Source organism: Saccopteryx bilineata, chromosome 6 (genome assembly GCF_036850765.1).
Source record: "Saccopteryx bilineata isolate mSacBil1 chromosome 6, mSacBil1_pri_phased_curated, whole genome shotgun sequence".
NCBI lineage: Eukaryota > Metazoa > Chordata > Mammalia > Chiroptera > Emballonuridae > Saccopteryx > Saccopteryx bilineata.
Genome location: NC_089495.1, coordinates 204,574,846 through 204,599,583, shown reverse-complemented (window position 1 = coordinate 204,599,583; position 24,738 = coordinate 204,574,846). Strand labels below are relative to the sequence as shown.

The 24,738-nt window shown below is 55.5% G+C and overlaps 1 protein-coding gene across 5 annotated transcripts in view; it reads right to left on the bottom strand.

Moving 5' to 3' along the window:
• Positions 1-24,738, bottom strand: part of NOL4L (nucleolar protein 4 like) — a 130,627-nt gene that overhangs the window by 27,676 nt on the left and 78,213 nt on the right. Inside the window, exons 1-2 of one of the 5 annotated variants that reach the window (XM_066234257.1) lie at positions 10,371-10,487; positions 298-439 (exon numbers count right to left, since the gene is read on the bottom strand). In XM_066234257.1, the coding sequence (XP_066090354.1) occupies positions 298-406 (109 nt within the window). In that variant the 5' untranslated portion in view covers positions 407-439; positions 10,371-10,487. Of the gene's footprint in view, positions 1-297; positions 440-993; positions 1,103-2,116; positions 2,139-9,255; positions 9,412-10,370; positions 10,488-24,738 lie in introns of those variants that run through there. The other 4 variants (XM_066234256.1, XM_066234259.1, XM_066234258.1 and 1 more) reach the window with 4 other exon arrangements.

Genomic DNA, 24,738 nt, shown 5'->3' with positions numbered 1-24,738 from the left:
CGAATCACAATCACCTCGAAATCCATACCCCATTGGGCCACAGGCACCGGGGCAAACACACCAGCAGCGTGCCCGCCAGGGGCCAGTCCGGAGAGCCCCCTTCATTCATCCTGGGGAGGAACGACCCGTCTCCCGGGAACCAGGAGCCGGGAGGTGAGGTGCGCGGAGGTGCTGAGGAGGCTGGGGCAGGGGGCCACAAGCCCGAGCTGCCACCAGCGGCCCCGGCCCCGCAGCCCCGGATTCCTGGGCCCCTGTCGTCCTGCTCGCTGACCCCGCCAGCCACCCAGGGACACTCACCGTCCTCTTGGCTGGGGAGGTTCTGCGGGCTCCGCATCCTCTCGTCCTGGCTGGGGCTCAGGCTGGAGGCCAGGTGCGGGTCAGCTGACATCCATGTGGAGTCGTTCATATCAAAATCTTCACTGCTCACAGAGGTTTCATCCTGACCGGGGACAGAGAAGGGGGGCGTTCAGTGGGGGTGGGATCTCCGCGGCCCCCCGCAGCCCCGTGGGGAAGCCGCAGGGCCCGTGGGCATCTGGCAGTGCCCAGGAGACCACGGGCAGCCCCCAGACCTTGCCCGGGGGGCCGGACTGCTTCCCTGCCCCCCGTGGAAGTGGCTGGGGCTCTGGTTCCTGTCGGAAGCCAGGGCTGAGGGCCGGCGCTCTGTAATTGAAGACAATTACGAGGTCTCGCATCCTGCAGGGGCGGATGGCAGGGGCCTGGCTCTTACCCTTGTGAGCCAAGGTTGAAACAAGCTCTGTAAACAAGGGCCATGGCTCCCTGCTCCCTACCCACGGCCCGGGGAAGAGGGCTCCCTGGGCACAGGGTCCAGCGGCCAGAAGTGGGTAGCAGGACACGCTGGGCACCTCCTAGGCCAAGCCAGTGGCCTCGCCCCCCACCCCCAGGCCTGCCGCCTCGACTCCACGGAGCATGCATGGAATTCCTTTCTCCCACTCCCCCAGCCCAGAGGACATTTCTGTCTTCCTTCTTCCTAACCTTCGCTGCGCTTCAGAGATATGCTCTTGGGCAGCCTCCAGAGCTGGAGAGACCGGCCCCAGAAGTGCAGAGGAGGAAGGGGGTGGGGCAGGCCAGGGTTCCGATCGGACGCAAAGAGGGGTTCGGCTCAAGGGCCTGGGGGGCCGCCAGGGCCTTGCAAACAGCCGGAGGGCCTGCCCACGAGGACCACGCCTGCCTCCTCTCCCTCCTCGGCCATGGCTGGCTTCAGTGAGCCCTGGCCCAGTCATCCGGGAACCCCCAGGGCGGGGCCCCTTCCACCCGGCCCTCCAGAGGGAAGGGACCCCACCTCCTCCGGGCCAGACCTCTCAGGAGCAGAAGCAACTGCGCCTGGCCTGGGAGCTGCTGTAAATCGCAAGAAAGATGACCCAGCGGCCCCCACACCCTGTCCCCTCCCGAGAAACACAATGGCCTCTGTGGGCCCCCAGTGAGGGCTGCTGGCAGAGCACCCCCCACACACACACACACACACACACACACCCCACACACACCAAAGCCTCCCCTGCAGGGCCTCCTCACAAACATCTCTTTTATAGTGAGCAAACACACTTCAGTCTCAACTTTCTGCTGCTGCTGTCCCTGGGGCAGACACATCTGCTCCCCCAAGTGCTAGGGAACCTCGGCTCGGCCTCCGCCCCTCCCCCACACGCAGGGCTGGCAGGGAGTTTCCTGGAATTTACAGCTTCTGTGCAGCTCCAGCCTATACCCTCTGGGGCCGAGTCCAGAGGACGTGAGTCGGGCCAGGACACTAGCGCTGCCCAGCTCAGGGGTCCCCCGTGCAGCACACACACTCAGAGCCTCAGGGGATGGAGACCCCATCTTTGTCCCCTCTCACAGACACACACACACAGACAGACAGACACAGACACACAGACACACACACACACTCTTACTCTGCCTCCTCCCTGCAGGCTGCTCCTTGGACACAAGCATATCCACCCACACTCTTCCCCGGGTGAAAACATGCTCACTCACATGCACTCAGACGAGGTTCTCACACCTGGAGGCGCACACACGTGCACACACACACATTCAGAAAGCTCCACTCTGCAGAAAGGGCCCGAAGGGACAACAAAACTCTCCCCCCTGGGCTGACCGGCAGCACCTGAGTGAGAACGGAGAGGGACCCTCAGAGGTACCAGGCCCATCCAGGCTCTTGGAGCCAGAACCAGCGACATCCTTGCTTAGGCCTCCTGCTCCTCCCTGGCTGTCCGCGGGACCCTGTAAGCAGGCTGTGTGTGACCTGAAGTCACGGCTGAGGTAGGAAGGCCTTCTCCTGGTTCAGACGTTGTTGAAATGCTCCTTCTTTTCAAAGGACCGAGTATTCTATTTGCAGCTGGAAGCACCCCCTCCTCGACATGCCCCCTCCATTCTTTCAACAGTGTTTCCCCGGGACCTACTATGAGCCCAGAGCCTGTCTAGAGGCTGGGAAAGTGGGCTGTGGGCCAGACGGAGTCCTGGTCTTCCCGGCGCTCAGGGCCCAGTGGGAGGGACGGACGGACGATGGGCAGGAAACACACACGACGGTGGTGGTGGTGCTGGTGAGGGGTGCAGAGCGAAACAAAGCCCAGGAAGAAGAGAGAGGGGCCAGCGGGACTGCTGGCCTGTTTGGCCACGGAGGACCTCACTGGTCAGGGGACACCGGGCAGAGGACCGCAGGAAGCGAGGCAGGCGGCTGGCCATGTGGAGGTCCACGTGGGGAGCGCGCTGGGGGCCAGCACAGGCTGGTGGCTCTGACGTGGAGCCACACAGGAGTATCCTCTCCCAAAGAGCACAGGACCTGGGGCAGGGCTGTCCCCGCCCAGAGAGAGGCCTGTGGAGCGCTGCACTGAACACCCAGGGTTGTCACCGAGGAGCAGAGGGCGTCACGGCCGCTTGGCGCAGGCCTGAAGGCCCCCACGCTGCCGCCCCACTCGGCCACGCTCGACACAAGGACAACAGAAGCCAGAGTTCCTCAGGTGCCAAGCGCTCCCCTCGGACCATCTCGCCTCGCCCCGACCACGGGCCCACCAGGCGGGCACAGACAGCAGCCCCCTTCTGCAGGTGAGAACCCCACTCTCCAGGGGCTCAGGCCCTCACCCAAGGTCATGAGCTAACAAGTGGCAGGGCCAGATGGGCACAGTCCCAGGGGCCCAGACACTCCGTCCTGCTTCCGCACCTCTGCTCAGCGGCCCCCTGGCCGCGATGATGCGATGCCCAGACCTCAGCCGTGCTCCCCGAGCCAAACTCCACACACGCCCCACCCCTTCACAAACTCCACCCACGGCCCCCACTCCCTCAACTCCAGCTTAGCCTCCATCACTCACACAAGCCACCCGCGGCCCAGGCCGCCGGGCAGGCCACTGGGCAGGCCACTGGGCAGGTCCACGCCCCTCAGCTGCAGCATGTCAGCACGCTGGCTCTCTTCCCTGCCTTTCCCCGGATAAACCTTCAGTCCTTTCAAGAGTGGGGACCAGGCTGTCCGTTCCCTGGACTCCGCTGCGAAGCCAGGGAGACGCACGGACCTGGCCGAACGGCCCCCGCGTGATGCCAGCGTGGAACGGGTAATGCGGCGTTCGTCTGACAATGAAGGACTCGCCCCCACTGCACCCGGTTCTTGGGTAGAGACGGCATGAGACCCGGCCCCTGGCTGGCGGGCGGGCGGGCGGGCCAGCAGCAGCGAGCTGCCCTGCAGAGCGTTTCTCTGGCTTGGATCCCCTTCTTGTGCCCCAGAACGATCCCCCGCCATCCCCAGCCCTGAGACCCCAAACTGGGAAGAGGTGGGCTGCATCCTACACGAACAGCACAATCCCCTGATGGTGAAAGGCCATCCAGACACCGCACACGGGGCATCTCGGGGCCAGGGCCCTGTGAGACTGCCTTGCAACAGCCCCCCACGTCCCCCCAAAAAAAGTGGGCACCCATGCCAGGCCTATCTCCAGATCAGGTACCTGTCCCAGCCGCCCAAGGGCACCACAGCTAGGGGCAGAGCTGAGGGCCCAGCGCCCACACACGGAACACCACACTTCCTCCCTTCAACGGAAAGAACCAGATTCCTTAACAATGTGGTTGAAGAGGAGACCCAGAGGTGGCCCCGGGGAGCCGAAAGCTACACTCACACACACACACACACACACACACCCCCGCCTGCACGCCTGCCAGGCTCTCTTCCAAGTCGACACACATTTATGGGGAATATGCTATGCGCTGGTGTTGTGCTAGGGACAGAGATGACTAGGGCTGGTTCCAAGTCAGCTTGGAACCTTTCTTCTAAGACTTTGTTACCTAGGGAAAGAGACCAACGTGTGCGTGTGTGTGCGTCCGTGCGTGTGTGTGTGTGAGATTCTGACGTGCGTGTGTGTGTGAGAGATTCTGACCCGTGTGCGCGTGTGTGTGTGAGAGATTCTGACCCGTGCGCGCGCGTGTGTGTGAGAGATTCTGACCCGTGCGCGCGTGTGTGTGAGAGATTCTGACCCGCGCGCGCGTGTGTGAGAGAGATTCTGACCCGCGCGCGCGTGTGTGTGAGAGAGAGAGAGAGAGATTCTGACCCGTGCGCGCGTGTGTGTGTGAGAGATTCTGACCCGTGCGCGCGTGTGTGTGTGAGAGATTCTGACCCGTGCGCGCGTGTGTGTGAGAGATTCTGACCCGTGCGCGCGCGTGTGTGTGAGAGAGATTCTGACCCGTGCGCGCGTGTGTGTGAGAGATTCTGACCCGCGCACGTGTGTGAGAGAGAGAGAGAGAGAGAGAGATTCTGACCCGCGCGCACGTGTGTGTGTGTGTGTGAGAGAGGGAGAGAGAGAGATTCTGACCCGCGCGCGCACGTGTGTGTGTGTGTGTGTGTGTGTGCGCGCGTGTGAGAGAGAGAGAGAGAGAGAGAGAGATTCTGACCCGCTTGTAGGCGCAGAGAGAGAAGGGGGCTGTGGACCCCCTCCACAGCTATCTCCTGACAACCACACTCTTCCCAGCTCGTTTCTTCGTGGCTCCTTGGGTTTTGCCACATCAGTCCCTGTTTTGCAAGTGGTGGTTCTAGCTAAGATTTTTGACACCACTGTAAACAGCAATTTTTTTTTAAAGGGAACAATCCAGTTCATTAGACCTAACCGGAGAAAAAGAAAAGGAGTAAGTGCTAACCAAACTTCGTTAGCAGCCCTTCCGTTCAGGGCTGACCTAGGAGGGAAGCCGTACCCAGGCCCCCTGCAGCTCACCTGCTGCGGGGGGGGGGGGGGGGGGGGGGGGGGGGGGGGGGAGTGTAACCTCGCCCACTCACACCACACCAGGCCTCGGGCACGAGCTCATTACACAGGCAATTACCAGCGCACAGGTCGGAGCCATCAACCACTGTGTGTGTGGAGGGGCAAAACACCGCGGAGCCCAGAGGGACCTGCAGGAGGGGGGCAGGGGGGCGCAGGTTTGCGGCCGGGCCTCTGCATGGCCCTGGGGTGCTCATGTGCTCGTCCCGAGGTCAGAGGTCAGGCACTTCTTGCTTTTCCCTTCCTGACATTTCGAAGGACACTGCTCCACTAATCTCTCTCTTTCTATAAGTAAACTTCAATGCCACGTTCATTAGAAAATAAGTGTGTTACAATCCGTTACCCCTGGGGCCCCTCTCTGCAGACCCCATGTGCCCGGCTGGCTAGCTGCCACCTGAGGCCTCTGCCCTCAGACACCTGGCAGCCTGCAGTCCTGCCCTGTGTCCGTCAAGTCCACCCAATGGCCTGAACCACAGTGGTTCACAGAGCAACAGAACCAACTTGCCCTTCTGAAGAAGGGGACCCAAGGCTGGGGGGGCAGCCGGGCAGCCCCTGCGACACACCCTGGCCTGGGCAGGAGGCGATGAGCCTCCACCCTCCCTGCTCTTATCTGCAGTCCAAAATTCACCGGCAGGTTCAGGCTCTCTCCACCCAGGTTCGGAGGCCCTTCCTCCTCCGCCAGCCCCGAGCGCTGCCCGGCCTGGGTGCCCTGGGAGGGAACCCAGGCACAGGGAGCCCGGGCGGCCGGAGGGGAAACGGGGGCCCAGGTGCCCGTCTCCATGGCGCAGGACTCCGGGCGGGTGCTATCAGTAACCTGATTAGTTTACAACGGGGGTCAATTTCCCAGGAACTGGGTTCCCGGTGCCTCTGAGGTGGAGCCATTTGCATCCTCCAGGACAGGGATCCTGGGGTGTGCCTCGCACAACATTTTCCAGGCCCTTCCCCAGAGCTGTAACTCTATCTCTGCCACTTGCTTTGAGAAAGAAAAAAGGAGGAGGATTTGCTGAGAATTTAGTGCAACTGTAAGCCGTGAGCCCTGACCGGAAGCCCCGGGTACGTGGTTCTGAGGAGGGGTCGGGATGGGCAGAGGGTGTTTCTCGCTGGGCGCCAAACAGACCCCTCTCTGTCCAGCCCCTGGGCCATTTAGAGGAGAGGCTGAAGCTCCTGCTTTAAAAAGACCACCCGGCTCAGGCAGTTGCCCCGGCACCAGCTCTCCTCCAGCAGGAGGGCACCGAGGTGTCCACCGGGTGAGCACCTCCATCAGGAGCACCTGCCGGCCCTTCCGGGCCCTGGAATTCTTCCGCACGAGGCGGTTCCTGCCCGTCTCCATGTATCCATGTCAGCGAACGTTACACACACAGCCTTCTGAGCATGCCAAGGAGGTACTGAACCGCATTTGACCCCAACTTAACCACTTCGGTTCATCAGATGGCTTATTAATGGAAGATGAAAACCTCCCAGGATCCAGTGTAACCAGGGTTCAAGTTCCCGCTGTGAAGGGACCGCGCAAATGAAGTCTTAGGGTGGTCCGAGCCGCCACCCATGGGAGCTGTGGGGTCCGGGGGCTGCTCCTTCAGGCCACACCCTAGCTAGCCCATCTGGCCACCAGGGAGGAGGCCAGCCTCCCGGAGACACACCCTGCACAATTCCACTCCTTCCTGCTAGCATGCCTCCTCTGCTTACAAGCACAAGCTCTTCTGGGAATGTGAGGCGGGGAGGGCTGAGACATAGCCAATCACCTACCACATTTTAGGTATTTTCTCTCTCTCTCTCTCACACACACACACACACACACACACACACACACAGGGTCTGACAGAAACATGTTCACATATACATGGGCATGCTGTTGTCCTTGCTGTCACGGACGCCTGGATGCCGGGAGTGAGCATTTTCAACACCTTCCTACTAGTGTATCGAGTGTAAAACAGGCTTTTGTTTCCTGAGCAAAGGCAACTGGCTGTTTTCCCGGTCCTCCTCACCAAGAGGGCCCCACTGATCCCCAAGGCCCTGCCATGAACAGGGGTCCCTTTAGAGGAGGCTGGAGAGATGGGCTCTAGCAGACAGGCTTCTTCCAGCCAGGAGGAGGGCCGGGGAGGAAGCACTTGGACCCAGTGCCCTGCAGGAGTTTCTTTCCAAGAAAAGGGCCCAGACAAGACAGAAAAGTTCTTGAGCAACTCAGGGGCAGTCTAGCTCTGCATGGCCCCAGGGTGGCCTAGGCCAGGTAAGATCTCCAAAGTCAGCTCTCTAGGCAGGGAGAAAGGTCTTAGGGTGCTGTGTGCTTCCAGCTCCGGAAGCAGGGAGGTCCTGAATAGGGCATCACCCAGCCTTGGTGCAGAGGGTGCGGGAGGAGGTGCTGTCTTGGTGCCATCTTCAAACTCTCCTCTACAAAGCAAGCCCAGCTTGATATTATTTAAGGACACAGGAGGCCCTAATGGTTCTCCAATGAGGGGGTAATTTACTACCTGGGGGTTAAACTACCATTGGGGCCTGAGCCATAAACAGGCCTTTCCCCCAATACAACCCACAGCCCAGACACTGGGGGCAAGATGGGGCCCCTAGTCCCATCCGCAGACAGCTCTCCCAGAGTTGAGAGAGCCACCCCCCCCCACACACCTCTCCATATTACAAGCCCCACCTGGTGGGGCCCTGACTGGGGTTTCCAGCAGATTCTGGGATAAGTAGGGCTTTATCTCAAGAGAGAATCTATTTCAAGCCACAATCCTCAGAAAGAGGAGGAAATCAAGAGTCCAAACACCATTTCAGGTGAAATCAGGAGGTTATTAATCTCTCCTCAGAGCAGACAGAAAGAAAAATCAATGTTTTAGAGGGGGGGGGGAGATTCCATTTGAATTAATGGGTTTGTGGCTTCTCCATTGATCTGAGCCTCTTCACACTTTCTTTTTGTGCTTTTGTGCTCTTGGGGAGGAAGGAAGGAGAAGGGAAGGGAGGAGGGGGGCGGGCCTCCCGAGAAGGAAAGGACGGTCTAACCTTAACCTTTCTCCAGGAATAATGCTAATTAGCGAGGCTTAATGAGAACTTCCCCCAGGAAGCGCCGCCCGGTAGGGGCGACCCGACTCTGGCAAACGCAGCTCCAGGTGGGAGTAAGGGGGGGGGGGGTCACTTCTGAACCCGAGCGGCTGTTACAAAAATGTGGATAGCACTCCCCACCCCGCCCCCCGACAAAGTGTAAGACCCTGGAGGACTAGGTAGAGAGAAAGCGGCGTAAATCTAACTTAACCCGGGCGCGCGCCCTCACTCCAGACCGCTGCCCCCGCCCACGTGCCCCCTTCACTTAGGACTTGCCCCCAGCTGCCGCTCCCACCGTACACCTGAGAGGGGCGCCGGGTCCGCTCGCTCCCAGCAGGGGCAGGGCCTGCCGAAGTGGGCTCAACTCTGCAAACCTCGTCTCAACTCCCCGCGACCGACCAAGCAAGGCGCCCCTCCCTGCCATTCAACGCTTCCCTTCCCCACATCCCTAAACACAGTCCACTTCCCTTCCCGCGGCGGCGGCGGCAACCCGAGCCCGGCCCCTACCCCGCCGCCTGAGAGCGCCTTCCTTCCCGGGACGCGGTGCTCAGCTCGCTGCAAACGGTGTGGCCGCCGCACAATACCGCGGCACGGCGCACACAATCACCGCCCCCCAGGACCCGCGGCGCGCGCGGCCCGGGACTGGAGTGCGCCCGGCAGCCCCCGGCACTCCGGGGTGGGCACACCTCCCGGGCCCCTCGCAGCCCCCAGAGTGCAACCTCCACTGTCCCCACCACTCGGTCACACTCGCCCACCCCCAGCCTCAGCCCACTCCGCCCAGGGCGCAGCCGCTTCCCTGCGCCCCCCTCTTCAGCCCTGGCGCAGGAAGCTCCCCCGCGTCCCCTTCCCCGGAACCCCCCAGTCCCCCGCCCCCCTAACCGCAGCTCAACGGCCGGCGGCGGCGGCGGCGGCGGCGGGAGAAGGGGGGCGGCGGCCGCGGGCCCAGAAACTGCCCGATCTCAGGGATCCGGGCCGGACTCTGTACCTGGGCGGGAGGCGAGGCGGAGACGGGCGGTCGGGCTCCGAGAGTGAGCGGCGGTGACAGCCCCGCAGCTCCAGCTGCTGCTGCTGCTGCTGCCGCCGCGGCCGCCCGGGGAGAGGGGCTGGCACCGTCGCGGCGCGTCACTGCCCGGCCCGGGGGCGGGGGTGGCCAGGGGGAGGGCCAAGGCGAGCGGCGGCGGCAGCGGCGGCGCCGCGGCCGAGAGGGAGGAAGGGGGAGGGGGCACCGGGCACGGGGAGGCGGGGGAGGGGGGCGGGACCCGGCACGGGGCGGGGGCCGGGGGAGGGGAGCGCGGGGAGGGCGCACGCTAGGGGAGTAGGAGGAGCAGCAGGAAGAGGAGGTGGAGGGGAAGGCGAGAGGGAGGAGTGGGCACGGGGGGAGGGGGAGAGGAGAAGGAGGCACCCGGAGAGAGGAGAAAGGAGGAGGAAGGAGGGGGCGCTAGGCCAGGTAGCCGGGGGAGGGATAAGGGCGCGCTGGACGCACAGCAGCCACACGCTTGGGGGGGGACGCTCTTAAGGGGGAAGAGCTTCGAGGAAGATCCTAGCCGGGAACTGAGCCCAGGAAAGAAGGCAGTGGGATCTGCCCTCCCCTCGCTCCCGAAGGCCGCAGTTTTCACGTCTCGGGTGGGGGTTGGAGGGCACACAACCGGCTCTCCGCGTTCAGGCCAGGAGAGGAGAGACTTGGCCCAAAGAAAGTGACTCAGGCACCTTTAGGAACTCTCGGCGCCCCGGCGTCTCAGGGAAGCCCTCGACCCCCGCGCGTCTCCTGGTTCCCAGGGGACGCGGGTCCCTCGCTGGGTGGGGCTGGCGGGCCGGGGAGCTGGGCTCCCGGGCGACAGGAGCGAGACCCAAGTCTGGGAAAGCCAGGCACGTGGCTGGCTCTCTGCCGCGTCCCCCACCCCCACCTCAGGGCCCCCCTTTTCTTGATCAAGTTCAAGCTCGGGCTCTTCGGCGCGCTGCCCACACCCCTCCCCCTCCCTCTATTCTTCACCACCTCGCCTCTATACTCTTCCTTTGTCTCTTTCCCACCACTTATTTTACGCCCACCCCTACACCCCTCCTTCCTCCAGGCGGGCGCCTTAGCGTCCAGGCTGGGCTCACCTGTCCGACCCAAACATTTCAGCGATCCCGAGCGCCCGCCACCGGCTCGCCCCAGGCGCCCTCCCACCGGTCATTGTGCTCCTCCAGGCCACACCGGGCGGGCTCCTCCTGACTGAGCGCTGGCGACAGTTGTAAAGTAATGGGGCTCTTGTAATACCAAGAATGCAGCTCTATCCCAGACCTGGGAGCGCACTGGACGCGGAGACACAGCATCGGGGGAGGGGCAAGACCCACGCGGACCAGAGGCGCCGGCCTCCGCGCAAACTGACCCCGTCGGCCTGGGGTGCTAGAGAAAGCGGCACGGGGCGTCGCGGGGTGCGGGTGGGGGGCCCTGGATCTCCGAGCCACCCCCGATTCAGCCTGAAACATACCACACTCAAGTCCCCAAACAGCAGAATGAGCCGACAGAGAAGATGGGCCAGGGACAGATGCCCCCTCCCCAAATTTACACCCTCCAGTTACATTAGCTCAGTCTTCAGAAAAATCTTGTGCTCTAACAAGGGGTGGGGAGCTGCTCTCGTGGAATTCTGTGAGGAAATGGCCAAACACCAAAACAAAACCCAATAAACGATCCCACCTCCCGGCTCCTGTGGTCGCATCCTCAGAGGGAGGGCAATTTCTACTGATTTACGCTGCCATTCATTCACAGTGGAACCAGCAAAGACGAGCAAACGAGACAGCCATCGCGATTGTTTGCAATTTTGAAACAGACTGCCTTTAACCCTCTAACTTTTTTTTTCTTTTTTGTAAAAAGCCTTTTTCTTTCTTCCACTGAAAGCTTTGCATTGTGAACAATCCAAGGTAAACAAGGCTCCCTCTACAGGTGAGAGTTGGAAGTACAACACCACAAGTTAAGAGCTCAGTATCTTCACCCATTAGGAAAAAAAAAAAATACACACACGAAAAAATGACAACACATCCAATTAAGACACACAGACTTCCTTCCACATATGCTGAAGATTTTACTGTCCGTATACCACTCACGTTACTAGCACTTTCTCTCCCTGAAATCAAATGTGTTTTCAAACTAATCCACTCTTCGCAGCCTCCTCTGTGAGAGCCTTACTTGGCACTGACTGGTGGAGGGGACAGCTCGAGGCTTCATGACCTGAACATCCACACGTGTTGCCCCATAATGACTTTTAGAATTTAGTGGCCACACCTCTGCAGTTCACCCAGGGAAACATGGGTGTCTTCAGCGTGGGCACTGTCCTCCCTCGCCCTGAAAATGAGAAAATGCAGGCCCAGGGTTTCCCACCGTCTCTTCCCATCACATTTCTAGAGACCTTTGACTTCTCCTGGCCCGAGTCCCCATTTCACAGCGGTGGTGGACATCTGGGCTTGAAATATAAAACCAAATCCAACTGAAGTTCAAAGGTGGAATTGAACCCAGATAACCCACTTCTTCCCTGACTAATAAAAGAGAGATAGTACTGCCCAGGAGGGCAGAGCGGTGATTTCCTCTAAGCACGAAAATGTGAACTCATTTACCGTCCCGAGATAAAACAGCCCCCGGCCCTGCTCAACCCGCAGAGCTCCGCAGGGAACGCCGCTGTTGGGCGGCGCTGGGAACCGGGCGAGCCGTGTGTGTGCTGAAGCCTGCAGAAACAGGAGGCTGCAGGAGCTCCCGCTCCTTGAGTAAGTAACCTTGTGTCGGCTGCTTTCGGCGTCCTTGTGCCTCTGGACAACTCGGAGCCTCCGTCCTTAAAGTGGCCATGGCACACACGGGTCCTAACAGAAGCACGGCCGGATCTAGTTTCTCCGGGGGATGTGTCCCAGTCTGGTGGGAGACCACCGCAGAGAAGGCTGCTCCTCTCTGCTTAATGGGGGGCAGTGTTTTCACATGCCTCCCCAGGGCTCTGCAGACGGTGGGTGCTTGTGTAAGTAAACAGCTGGCGGGCATTGCTCTGTGATGCTACTTAAGTTCTTAAGCGGCAGCCACCCCTTGCAGCTTCCTATAGGAAGCGGCCGCTCCACAGGTGAAGACCTGGCGGGGGGGGGGGGGGGGGGGGGGGGGGGGGGGGGGGGGGGGGGGACGACGACCAGGGGCTGTCATCATTGGGAACAATAAGATCTCAGTGTGGCCAGAGAGATGCTGTTTCCATATCTTAAACTAGACTTAAAGCATTAAAAAAAAAAAAAAAAAGTATGCCTGACCTGTGGCAGGGCAGTGGATGGAGCGTTGACCTGGAATGCTGAGGTCACCGGTTCAAAACCCCGGGCTTGCCTGGTCAAGGCACATGTGAAAGTTGATGCTTCCTGCTCCTCCCCCTCTTCTACCTCTTTCTTCTCTATTTCTCTAATAAAAATGAATAAATAAAAAATATCTTAAAAAAAATGTATCCCTCTGAATTCCTTCTTAACAACGGAAGGGAACACTGTACCTGCACAGGGGAGAGATGGGCCTGGTGCACCCAGACCAAGTGACCGAAGTCAGCAAAGTGGTGCCGCCGGCTGCCATGTGCTCGCCTCCCGAAGGGACGCAGTAGGAGGACACAGCGCCACCCACGTGGCGTTCTCCCCTCGAAACACTTAACCCGGGTCTGTCCTCAACTCTTCAAAAGATCTACTGTCACTAATTTGACTGTTTTCAATCGTGAGCCTAACGAGAAATAGCCCCCTAAATGCCAAGTTTGAAAGTTGGTTGGATCCTGGACAGAAGGACTGAGGCAGGGACTGCGGAAAGGAGAGGCAGAGGATGGGGGGAGTGGGCATGGCGTGCGGACCGGGATTGAGGGGGACACGAGCGTGGGCTCTGGCCTGGGTGGTCAGGGAAGGCCACTCCTAGGAGGAAGCCCACACGTCGTGCCCTGACCCTGGGACGGCTCTGAGATGGGAAGGGTCTTGGCGTGACTGAGGAACAGAACGGTGACCAGGGTGGCTGCAGCACAGTGGGCCCGGGGGACGGAGGGGAGAGAGAGGGGGAAGAGAAAGGGGAGGAGGCGGACAGGGCACGCGGGGTGGGGGGGAGCGAGCACACAGAGCCTTGTACACCACTGGGAGGTGTGTGCGTGTCATTCTGAGAGTGAAAAAATGACGCGGTCTGGATTAGGTTTTTAGATTAGAGGAGACAAGATTATAAGGAGGCAAGAGTGGTGGTGTCCTGGAGAGACCAGGAAGGTGGTCTAGGCACGAGTCTGGAAACAGAGGCCAGCCAAACGGGACCAGTTCAAATTCTGGCTCTGACACTTAAGACAGCTGACCTTGGGCACCCTACTCAAACCTGGCTAAGCCTCAACATCCTCATCTACAAAGTGGATAGTCAGATAGTGTGCTTCATGTAGTATTTGACACCAAAATGTCCCCTTTGAAATGAGAAGCCGTGGCAGCCGGCCTCCACGATGGCCTGATGATCCTCACTTCCTGGTGTCACACCAGAGACCCTGTCATGGTGAATGGGGCCGTGGAACCAGTGGGACAGTATGAAAATGAGGGTGTGTGACTTCTGAGCTCAGGTCATAAAATACAGCTTGACCTTTCGCCCAGAAGGAGCACTTGAGGCTTTTACCGCTGTAAATTTTCTCAGTGACAGTCTCATCCCTCTCGCGAACCCAGTACCAGTTTCCACAGCCACCAGCAATACCTGGTGGTTCACACCTGTCAGGGCTCAGGATCAGCGATGGCTTTAACCTTTGTCAACCTGAAAGGTGGAAAGTGCTATCTCTTATTTTCCTGTGCCCTTCTTCACTGGGGAATGTGAGTACGTTTATGCGTATCATGTTTTGTTTTGTTTTGTTTCTTTTGTGAGAGAAAGAGGAAAGAGAGCATCAGACAGGAAGGGAGAGAGATGAGAAGCACCAATTCTCCGTTGCAGCACCTTAGCTGTTTAGTGATTGCTTTCTCATATGTGCCTTGACTGGGGGGCTACAGCAGAGCGAGTGACCCCTTGCTCAAGCCAGCGACCTTGGGCTCAAGCCAGCGACCATGGGATCATGTCTATGATCCCACATTCAAACTAGCAACTCCACGCCCAAGCTGGTGAGCCCACACTCAAGCCAGCAACCTTGGAGTTTCGAAACTTGGGTCCTCAGCGTTCCAGGCCAATGCTCTATCCACTGTGCCCCACCTACCTGGTCAGGCTATGTGTACCCTGTTTACTGATCTCTTGTATTTCTTTCCTTCCTTCCTTGAATAACCTGTTCATATTCTTTGTCCATTTCTCTACTTGAGTTGGTGGTCTTTTTTTAATTTTACAAACATGGTTTCCTTTTGTTGTCTTTTTATTTTGTTCGTGAAGGGCTTTTTATTTATTAACTTTTTTGCCACATGGACACTTTGTATTATCCCATTAATTTTTTTCCCCCTTTAGGACTTCAGGTCAAAACAAAAGTGTTTTCTTTTTCTTTTTTGCCCACTTTAAGATTATAAAAGTAATCCACCCATATTTTCGTCTAGAGCATTTATAGCTTCATTACAGTTAAATCTTTATTCCATCTGTTATTTATCTCCACGCAAGTAGTGTTGGAAATCAAGCTTGTTTTGTTTTTTTTAATGGCCATCCAAGTTGTCCTGATCCCGTCTTTTAAATAACTCATCTTTATCCGCTGATTGGAAACGCCATCTTTCTAGTACATTAATTTCCCATTATTTTTTGGAATTGTCTATTCTACCCTAACGAACTGTCTATTCCTGTTCCAATAATATATAGCTCTAGAATATACTTTAAACTCTGGTAGGGCTAGAACTCATCTCTACCCCCAGGAACCACCCCTGCCCCCAGCACACAATAAAGACAACCAAACCCCTGGCACAGCAGAGAGGCTCTGCAGGTGAAGCTCGATCATGGAGAAACAAGGGATGTTTCCGCCTGAGCAGCTGGGGGAGGGGGGGGGGGTTCCCGAAAAGAGGTGTCATCTACCCTGAACCAGAAGAAGGCAGGAGGAATGTGACAGGTGGCAAGTGGGGAGGGTATCCGGGCAGAAAGAGGAGCCCAGACAGAAGCACCAGGGACTTCCCGGGAGCCTGACTTCAGAATACTTCACCCGGAGGCTGGGCCGGAGCTCTCGGCCTCTCCGTGTATCCTGCGCCTTCACCGATGAGCACGGGTGCCTGTAGCCTCACCATCAGTGTGCCACCTTCTGAAATCTAGGGGACGCTGTCCAGTGCTGTTTCCTCCTTCCTTCCGTATTTAGGATAATTCCCCACAATGGATATCACTTAAAGAGCCTCCCCTAGTGAGACTTCCCGCTTCCCAAGTTCAGCCCCCTTTCCCCAACCGGAAGTGAGCTCTCAAGGGCTGGAACAGGTCCCTAGGTGGCAGAGCCCCTCGCCGCATCCCACGCAGAGCAGGAACTCATCCCCGCGTGGCTCAGGAGCCTGTCTTGCCCCCCGGCCCAGCACAGCCCTGAGGTCCGTGGCAGAGCTGGGAATGAAGCGCTCCGCCCTCAGCAAGGGCCCTGCGCCATGCTTGGTAAGGTCCACGGAGCGTGCGCCCACCTCTCCTCTCGCCCCTCCTTCCTTGCGAGCACCTCTGGAGGGCTCAGCCACAGAGCCACAGGCAGACACAGGCCCGCTCTCCCATCCCTCGGTGTGCTCACAGCAGAAGCGAGTACTGATGGTTCCCAAGGTCACAGCGGCGCTAGTCACAGCAGCCGCGAGCGTCTATCAACAGGGAATGGATCGTTGTGGGACACCCACATGGGGGACGCTCCTTGGCCAAAGCGGAGCACAACCTCCCCCTGCACGCCTCAGCACGGCCCGCACTGTGGTTCCTTTCTTACAGAGTTCCAGGATGGGCAAACCCACAGATTCGATGAGGAGGCAGGACAGTGGTCATCCTGGCGGGGGGAAGTTGTGACCGGAAGGGGCACATGGGTCTTCGGAGGTGCTGACAATGTTCTGTGTCTCGACCTGAGAATTGGCCACAGGGGGTGGATGCAGTTTGTAACAATTTACTGAGCGATCCACCGAATGATATGTGTTCTTCTCTGTCTCTGTGTTATACACACTTCAGTGAAAATTTGAAACAGAAAAGGAAAAGCCAAGGCCAGTTACCACGGCTGAGCAGCGTGGAGAGCTCGGCAAAATGAATGGCCGAGCCCGTGCCTGGAGGTGGTCCACGTCACCTTATTTAATCAGCCACATAGCAAGGTAGAATTTTTTTATAGAGAGAGACAGAGAGAAAGTCAGAGAGAGGGACAGACAAGGACAGACAGACAGGAAGGGAGAGAGATGAGAAGCATCAATTCTTTGCTGTAGCACCTTAATTGTTCATTGATTGCTTTCTCATATGTGCCTTGACTGGGGGGGGGGCTCCGGCAAAGCGAGTCACCCCTTGTCCAAGCCAGCGACCTTGGGCTCAAGCTGGCAACCTTTGGGTTTCGAACCTGTCTGGGCTCGATGCCACCTTCTCACCAAGAGGCGCAGTCTGTCAACTGACCCATTTTAATCCTCTACCCCACACCCCTTGCCTGTTGAGTATTTTTTCTTTTCTGTGTGTGTGTGTGTGTGTGTGTGTGTGTGATGATTGACTTGTTTATCACTTCTGCAGTCTGTAGGCTCCCGGAGCGGGCTCCTTATCTGTCCCAGGCACTTGCTGAGTCCTCCGTGCTCGGAACGGTGTCCAGGACATAGTAGGGGCTTAAATGACTTTTGAATGAAGGAAGGAGGAAAACACTCTTTAAAAACAATACAAAGACTGGGTCACAGGGAGGGCAAGGAGCTGGGGGGGGGGGCTGGGAGCAGAGGCCACGGGCCTCTCTGCTCTTCTGAGTGGAGCTGGAGGAGCTGCCAGCCCGCTGGGGACCCCCAAGTGGTCACCCTGAGCCAAGACAAAGCAGCTGGTACAAATTCATGATACAATACTGTGCTGTCCTACTCAAAAAAAAAAAAAAAAGGCCTCAGGCCCGTTAATGAGGTAAACACGATCATAACCAGGAAGAATGCTGCCCATGCTTCTTGAGTCCACCCAAGGCCATTATCTCTAATTGATCTCCAGACATCAGCTGCTGACGCGTCTGAGACCCTCCTGCCCCTCCAGGTCTGGTTACAGAGCCCTAGCCCGCCCGCCTGCCCACCACCACGTGGGGTCCCCTCTCCAGGAGCAGCCCCTTCCTGGGGTGCCGGGAACCGTCTGGGTCACACCTGAGCCCCACCTGCAGGAGCCGTCAGCCTGCCCAGAGTCAGGGCGGGTCAAGAACTCACGCACAAGCCACAGCCGACCTGGGAGCTCAGGCTGCCAGCTGCCCAGCAGCCTGTTTCAGAGCCTTAACTCTCCACAGAGCTGCTACAGGGTCTCGTCCTCAAAAAAAAAAAAAAAAAAAAAGGGCCTGACCTGTGGTGGCACAGTGGATAAAAGCGTCGACCTGGAATACTGAGGTCGCCGGTTCAAAACCCTGGGCTTGCCCAGTCAAGGCACATATGGGAGTTGAAGTTTCCTGCTCCTCCCCTCCTTCTCTCTCTCTCTCTCTCCCCCTCCTCTAAGATGAATAAAAATAAAAATAAATAAATAAAAACCCTGATGATTGATGCTTCTCATCTCTCTCCGTTCCTGTCTGTCTGTCCCTATCTATTCCTCTCTCTGTCTCTGTAAAAAAAAAAAAAAAAAATCCTTTAAAAAAAAAAAAAAAAAAAAAAAAAAAAAGGGCCTGACCTGTGGTGGCGCAGTGGGATAAAGCGTCGACCTGGAACACTGAGGTTGCCGGTTCGAAACCCTGGGCTTGCCTGGTCAAGGCACATATGGGAGTTGATGCTTCCTGCTCCTCCCCCTTCTCTCTCTCTCCCCTCTCTCTAAAAATCAATAAATAAAAAATATATATATATATATACAATGTGTCCGTAAAGTCATGGTGCACTTTTTTTTTTTTTTTGTATTTTTCTGAAGCTGGAAACGGGGAGAGACAGTCAGACAGACTCCCGCATGCGCCCGACCGGGATCCACCCGGCACGCCCACCAGAAGCGTCGCTCTCTTGCCACCAGAGCCACTCTAGTGCCTGGGGCAGAGGCCAAGGAGCCATCCCCAGCGCCCGGGCCATCTTTGCTCTAATGGAGCCTCGGTTGCGGGAGGGGAAGAGAGAGACAGAGACGAAGGAGAGGGGGAGGGGTGGAGAAGCAAATGGGCGTTCCTCCTGTGTGCCCTGGCCGGGAATCGAACCCGGGACCTCTGCACGCCAGGCCGACACTCTACCACTGAGCCAACCGGCCAGGGCTTATGGTGCACTTTTGACCGGTCACAGGAAAGCAACAAAAGACGATAGAAATGTGAAATCTGCACCAAATAAAAGGAAAATCCTCCTAGTTTCTGTAGGATGATTTGGCAGCATGAGCGCATGTGCAGATGATGACATAACACTGTGTATACAGTGGAGCAGCCCACAGCCATGCCAGTCGAGATGTGGACGGTACAGAGGAAAGTTCAGTGTGTTCTGTGGCTCGCTAAATTCGAATCTGTGACCAAAGTGCAATGTGAATATCAGCGCGTTTATAACGAAGCGCCACCACATAGGGATAACATTACTCGGTGGGATAAGCAGTTGAAGGAAACCGGCAGTTTGGTGGAGAAACCCCGTTCTGGTAGGCCATCAGTCAGTGAGGAGTCTGTAGAGGCTATATACGGGATAGCTACCTAAGGAACCCTAAAAAACCTGTGTGTGAGCCCACATCGAACTGCACTGAATAGTATGAAACTGGGAGAGTTTTCCTTTTATTTGGTGCAGATTTCACATTTCTATCGTCTTTTATTGCTTTCCTGTGGCCTGTCAAAAGTGCACCATGACTTTACGGACACACTGTAGTGACAAACACCAGGCAGGGCTGGAAGGAGTGCCCTGTCCAAAACATCTCACTTGCTCCAGATGAAGGGGGCATTCTGCAAACTGGAGTTGGGAGATCAGTTATTAAAAACAACAACAAAAATCCAACAGGACGTAGCCACAAGGCACCGAGGTCCCTCTGGGTCTCAGCCAGGCCCGGCCCAGAGTTGAAGAGGGGGAGGTGGCGTGTGTCACCAGGTCAGCTGTAGGTTTGTCCAGGGACCATCTGGACGTTTCAGGCCGCCCCTTCCTGGCTCCCGCTGGGTCTCTCTTCTCCTTGGAGACAGAGCAAGGAGTCAGCTGCCTGGTGCCCAGTGCTCGCAGCAGCGGTGTTGACAGGGAGAGCTCTGGGAGGGGCGGCTGCCCCGCGCCTGTGGAGGCCCAGGTAGCAGCTCCCGACCTTGCTGCGGGCTTTTTCCCTGACACAGGTGAAGCCTGCCCGGATCAGCCCTGCAGGCAGGATTCCACTCAGGGCACCAGGCAGCTCTCCTGCCCGCACCAGTCAATTATGGGCACTTTTTTTTTCCCCTTGGATAATGCAGTTGAAAGGCCACAGTGGCATCCCTGCCTGTATGAGGGGGGTGGATGTCACCGCCTGGGGGGGGGGGACTGAGCCTTTAGGAGCTGACGGAAGACAAGGGGCTGTTTGGGTTCCGGGTACCCACTAACTCCACCTGGCAACTGGCTTTGGGGACAGGACGTCTGTTCTCTCCTGCAGGGAGACGGGAGAGGCGCAGACCTCACCAGCCCTGGCTGGCCCTGCCCCGTAGTGCTCATTGTCTCTGCGTGTTTGGGAGCGGCAGCGAGACTCCAGAAAACACCCAAAGATGCCCAATAATATACACGGATCGCTTCAGTGGTGGCCCGTGACTGAGGTGTCTGACACTCCCCTCTTGTCTTCTCAAAATAGAGGTTTCCAAGAAAACACCCCCTTCTCGGGTTCAGAAATGTCCCATTCTGCCTGACACCGTCTTTGGGAGGACGGGAATCCTGGGCCGTCGACCCTCAGGGCCCCTGGACTCCAACCCTGGGCTCATAGGCTCCTGGCTCCCAGTCCCCTGCTTTTTTATTTTTATTTTTTTTTGCATGAACAGAAAGACCCGTGGTCAAGGTGTCTTGTTTATACGGTCAGATCAACTGTGCATCTGGGGTCCTCTCTCCCACCCCTACCAAGAAAGATAAAAAAAAAAAATGTTTAAGGCCTGACCTGTGGTGGTGCAGTGGATAAAGCATCGACCTGGAAATGCTGAGGTCGCCAGTTCGAAACCCTGGGCTTGCCTGGTCAAGGCACATATGGGAGTTGATGCTTCCAGCTCCTCCCCCCCTTCTCTCTGTCTCTCCTCTCTCTCTCTCTCTCTGTCTCTCCCTCTCTTCTCTAAAATGAATAAATAAAAAATTTAAAAAAAATGTTTAAGCATTGAACAATTCTTTCCCCAAATCTCTTTTTTTCAAGCCAATAAAACTTCTAAAAGGAAGGCCAACAAAAGGTAACTAACCATTTCTACTAAATGTTAAAACATGTTAGTCTTTTTAAAATTTTTTCTCATTTTTTCTTATTTATATATATTTTTCAAGATTTTATTTATTGATTTTTAGAGATGAGAGAGAGAGAGAGAGAAACTGGAAGCATCAACTCATAACAGTTAGTTGCTTCCTGTAAGTGCCTTGACCGGGCAAGCCCAGGGTTTCAAACCCGCCACCTCAGCGTTCCAGGTCGACGCTTTATCCGCTGCGCCACCACAGGCCAGGGCATATTAGTCTTAATACTTAAAACGGCGTGGAGCTGGTCTGTGACTAGACAAAGAGACGCATGGACTGAATAGAAGTGGATTCTGTTTCGGATGGAAATTCAGTTAAATTATAAAGGTGGCATCCCAAATCAGTGGGAAGGAAATAGATTCTTTAGTAAATGACGCTGACACGAAAGGGGAACGCAGGAACCGGATCTCAGAGTATCCCAGGATACGGTTCAAATGGAGCACAGATTAAATACGAAAAAGAAAAAAGAAGAAAATGTGTATTTTTTGCTCTGTCAGCTGAGAGGGTCTAAAAGAAAGGGTGCCCCAAATAGAATAAGCACACCTAGCACCCAAATCTTGTGGGGTTTTTTTTTTGTTTTGTTTTGTTTTTCCATTTTTCTGAAGCTGGAAACGGGGAGAGACAGTCAGACAGACTCCCGCATGCGCCCGACCGGGATCCACCCGGCACGCCCACCAGGGGGTGATGCTCTGCCCCTCCAGGGGGCGATGCTCTGCCCATCCTGGGCGTCGCCATATTGCGACCAGAGCCACTCTAGCGCCTGAGGCAGAGGCCACAGAGCCATCCCCAGCGCCCAGGCCATCTTTGCTCCAATGGAGCCTTGGCTGCAGGAGGGGAAGAGAGAGACAGAGAGGAAAGCGCGGCGGAGGGGTGGAGAAGCAAATGGGCGCTTCTCCTATGTGCCCTGGCAGGGAATCGAACCCGGGTCCTCCGCACGCTAGGCCGACGCTCTACCGCTGAGCCAACCTGGCCAGGGCTTTGGTATTTTCTGAAGCTGGAAACGGGGAGAGACAGTCAGACAGACTCCCGCATGCGCCCAACCAGGATCCACCCGGCACGCCCACCAGGGGGCGATGCTCTGCCCCTCCGGGGCGTCGCTCTGTTTCCACCAGAGCCACTCTAGCACCTGGGGCAGAGGCCAAGGAGCCATCCCCAACGCCCGGGCCATATTTGCTCCAATGGAGCCTCGGCTGCGGGAGGGGAAGAGAGAGACAGAGAGGAAGGAGAGGGGGAGGGGTGGAGAAGCAGATGGGCGCTTCTCCTGTGTGCCCTGGCCGGGAATCGAACCCGGGACTTCTGCACGCCAGGCCAACGTTCTACCACTGAGCCAACTGGCCAGGGCCTGGGGTTTTTTTAATAATTAAAAAAATATATATTTTTTAGAGAGAGAAGAAGGGAGAGAGACAGAGAGAGAAATAGCAATTCATTGTTGCACTATTTCATGTTGTCATTGGTTGATTCTTGCACGTGCCCTGACCAGGGACTGACCGGCAACCTCAGCATGCCAGGGCGACACGCTGACCAACTGAGCTACCAGGCCGGGGCCGGGTCTTGCTTTTTAATATAAATCTCCAGTTGAAGGAATCAGAGCTACTTGGAGACAAAGGCCGATTCTAGGATGGGGCAGGAAATATCTAAGATGAGCCTGGAGCATGTTGTTAGTGTCAGAAAATAAAGAAATGTGAAAACAAAACCAAAATGAAATGAAATCCTGCAAAAAACAATCCAATAAAAGGGGAAAAGAAAATCATTATAGAGATATTGTCAAAGTAGCACAGGAGCCAAATGGGAAGAGCTCCCCATGGCCAAAGCGAAAACAATTCTGAGCAATAAGATGAATAAAGTAGTATCGAATTATAACCCAAAGTAAATATAAAATTAATAGCCATATACATAAATGACTGAATGAATTTATAAATGAGGAAAGACTGACAAATCTTCCATGCACAAGAATTCCGAATAATGTCTGTGGCTACTCCGCCCTCAAAGAAAGAAAGCGTAAGCGCCAACCCCTTGGGTGTGGGCTGCAGGCAGCGACTGCCCACCGGAGTACACGTTGAGGAGAGGGGAAGGGGCCGCCTCACAGGGATGCAGCCGGCCTGGTACCACTGCAGCCAGTTGTGACCAAGGCCGACACCAACAGTTACGAATCACGTTGACAGGTACGCCCCCTCGATATGAGGTGGGACACTCTAGGTCTGTGGTCTTCCTCCTAATAACCCACAACCCCAGTATTTTTATATAGTGGGAGTGACAGCAAACAAATCCCAAAATTCTTCATAAAATACCTGACCCCGTGTTCTTCAAAACTGTGAAAGTCATCAAAAACAAAGGAAGTTTGAGAAACTGTCACAGCCGAGAAGAGCCTAAGGAGAAATGGCAACTAGATCTAATGTTGTATCCCATAGAGGACCAAGGGCGGAACAGGAAAAGGACACTAGGTAAAAAGGAAGGGAAGCTAAACAGACGATGGGCTTTAGTTAACAATACTGTAGCAATACTGGTTCATTAGTGTAACAAATGTATCATACTAACGCTAAGTTGTTAATAAAGGAAACTGTGTGGGGGAAATGGGTAAGTAGGAAAATACTATCTTCTCAATTTTTCTATAGTCTACAACTGTTTTTAAAAAAAAAAGAAGAAAAAAGTCTAGGCCCTGGCCAGGTGGCCCAGTGGATAAAGCACCATCCCGGCACATAAAAGTCGTAGGTTTGATTCCCGGTCAGGGCACAGACGAGGAGCAACCAATGAGTGTACAACCAAAAACAGAACAAGGAGCTGATACTTCTGTCTGTCTCTCTACCCCCTTTCCCTTTCTTCTCTCTTCTCTCTCCCTTCCTCTCTCTCTGTCCCGCAAATCAATGGGGGGAAATTTTTTTTTTAATCTAAGAAAAAAAACCCATGCCTGACCTGTGGTGGCGCAGTGGATAAAGTGTCGACCTAGAAATGCCAAGGTCCCAGGTTCAAAACCCTGGGCTTGCCTGGTCAAGGCACATATGGGAGTTGATGCTTCCTGCTCCTCCCCCCTTCTCTATCTCTCTCCTCTCTCTCTCTCTCTCCCTCTCTCTCTCCTTTCTAAAATGAATAAATAAATTAAAAAAAGAAAAAAAAAAAAAAAAAAAAAAACCATGAAAATACTAAAAGAAAACATAGAAATGGAGCAGAGCAAGCACTTTTAAGAGTCAAATGCTAAAGCCATTAAAGAAAATAAATTGATAAATTCGAGTACATAAAAATAAAAATGACAAAGCATATAGACACCATAAGCAAGAATAAAAGATAGAAGACTAAGGTGAGCCTGACCTGTGGGGGCGCAGTGGATAAAGCGTCGACCCGGAGTAGTGAGGCTGCCAGTTCGAACCCTGGGCTTGCCTGGTCAAGGTACATATGGGAGTTGATGCTTCCTGCTCCTCCCCCTCCCTTCTCTCTCTCTCTCTTTCTCTCTCCTCTCTAAAATAAATAAATAAAATCTTAAAAAAAAAAAAAAGAGGCAATGGCCAACTCCAGGGAATCAAAAGAAAGGAAAAGAAAATGTAATTACAGTATGCTGTGATTGGCTCAGCTGTGAAGAATAGGTACACAGCCACAATAATATAAATAACAATAGTGATTTATCTATATAGAGAGGCATAGGTATATTGAGGGATGGAGGAAGGAGAAATAATATGTGTGTTTAGGAGAGAGTATAAGAGTGTATGTAGGCCTGACCTGTGGTGGTGCAGTGGATAAAGCGTCAACCTGGAATACTGAGGTCACAGGTTCAAGGCCCTGGGCTTGCCCGGTCAAGGCACATATGGGAGTTGATGCTTCCTGCTCCTCCCCCCTTTCTCTTTCTCTCTCTCACTCTCTCTCTCCTTTCTAAAAATGAATAAATAAAATCTAACATAAAATTGAAACGAGTGAATTAAAAATTTTTTTTTTAAAAAAGAGTGTATGTAAACACTGATCTCCTACAGAAAGAAATTAAACAACAACCAAAACAACTCAAATTGAAAAATCAAGAACTGGCAGTATGAGCGTGTTATTTAGAAACAGGAGGTAAAACACCAGAAGAAATAGCTAAAAGATTAAAAAAAGA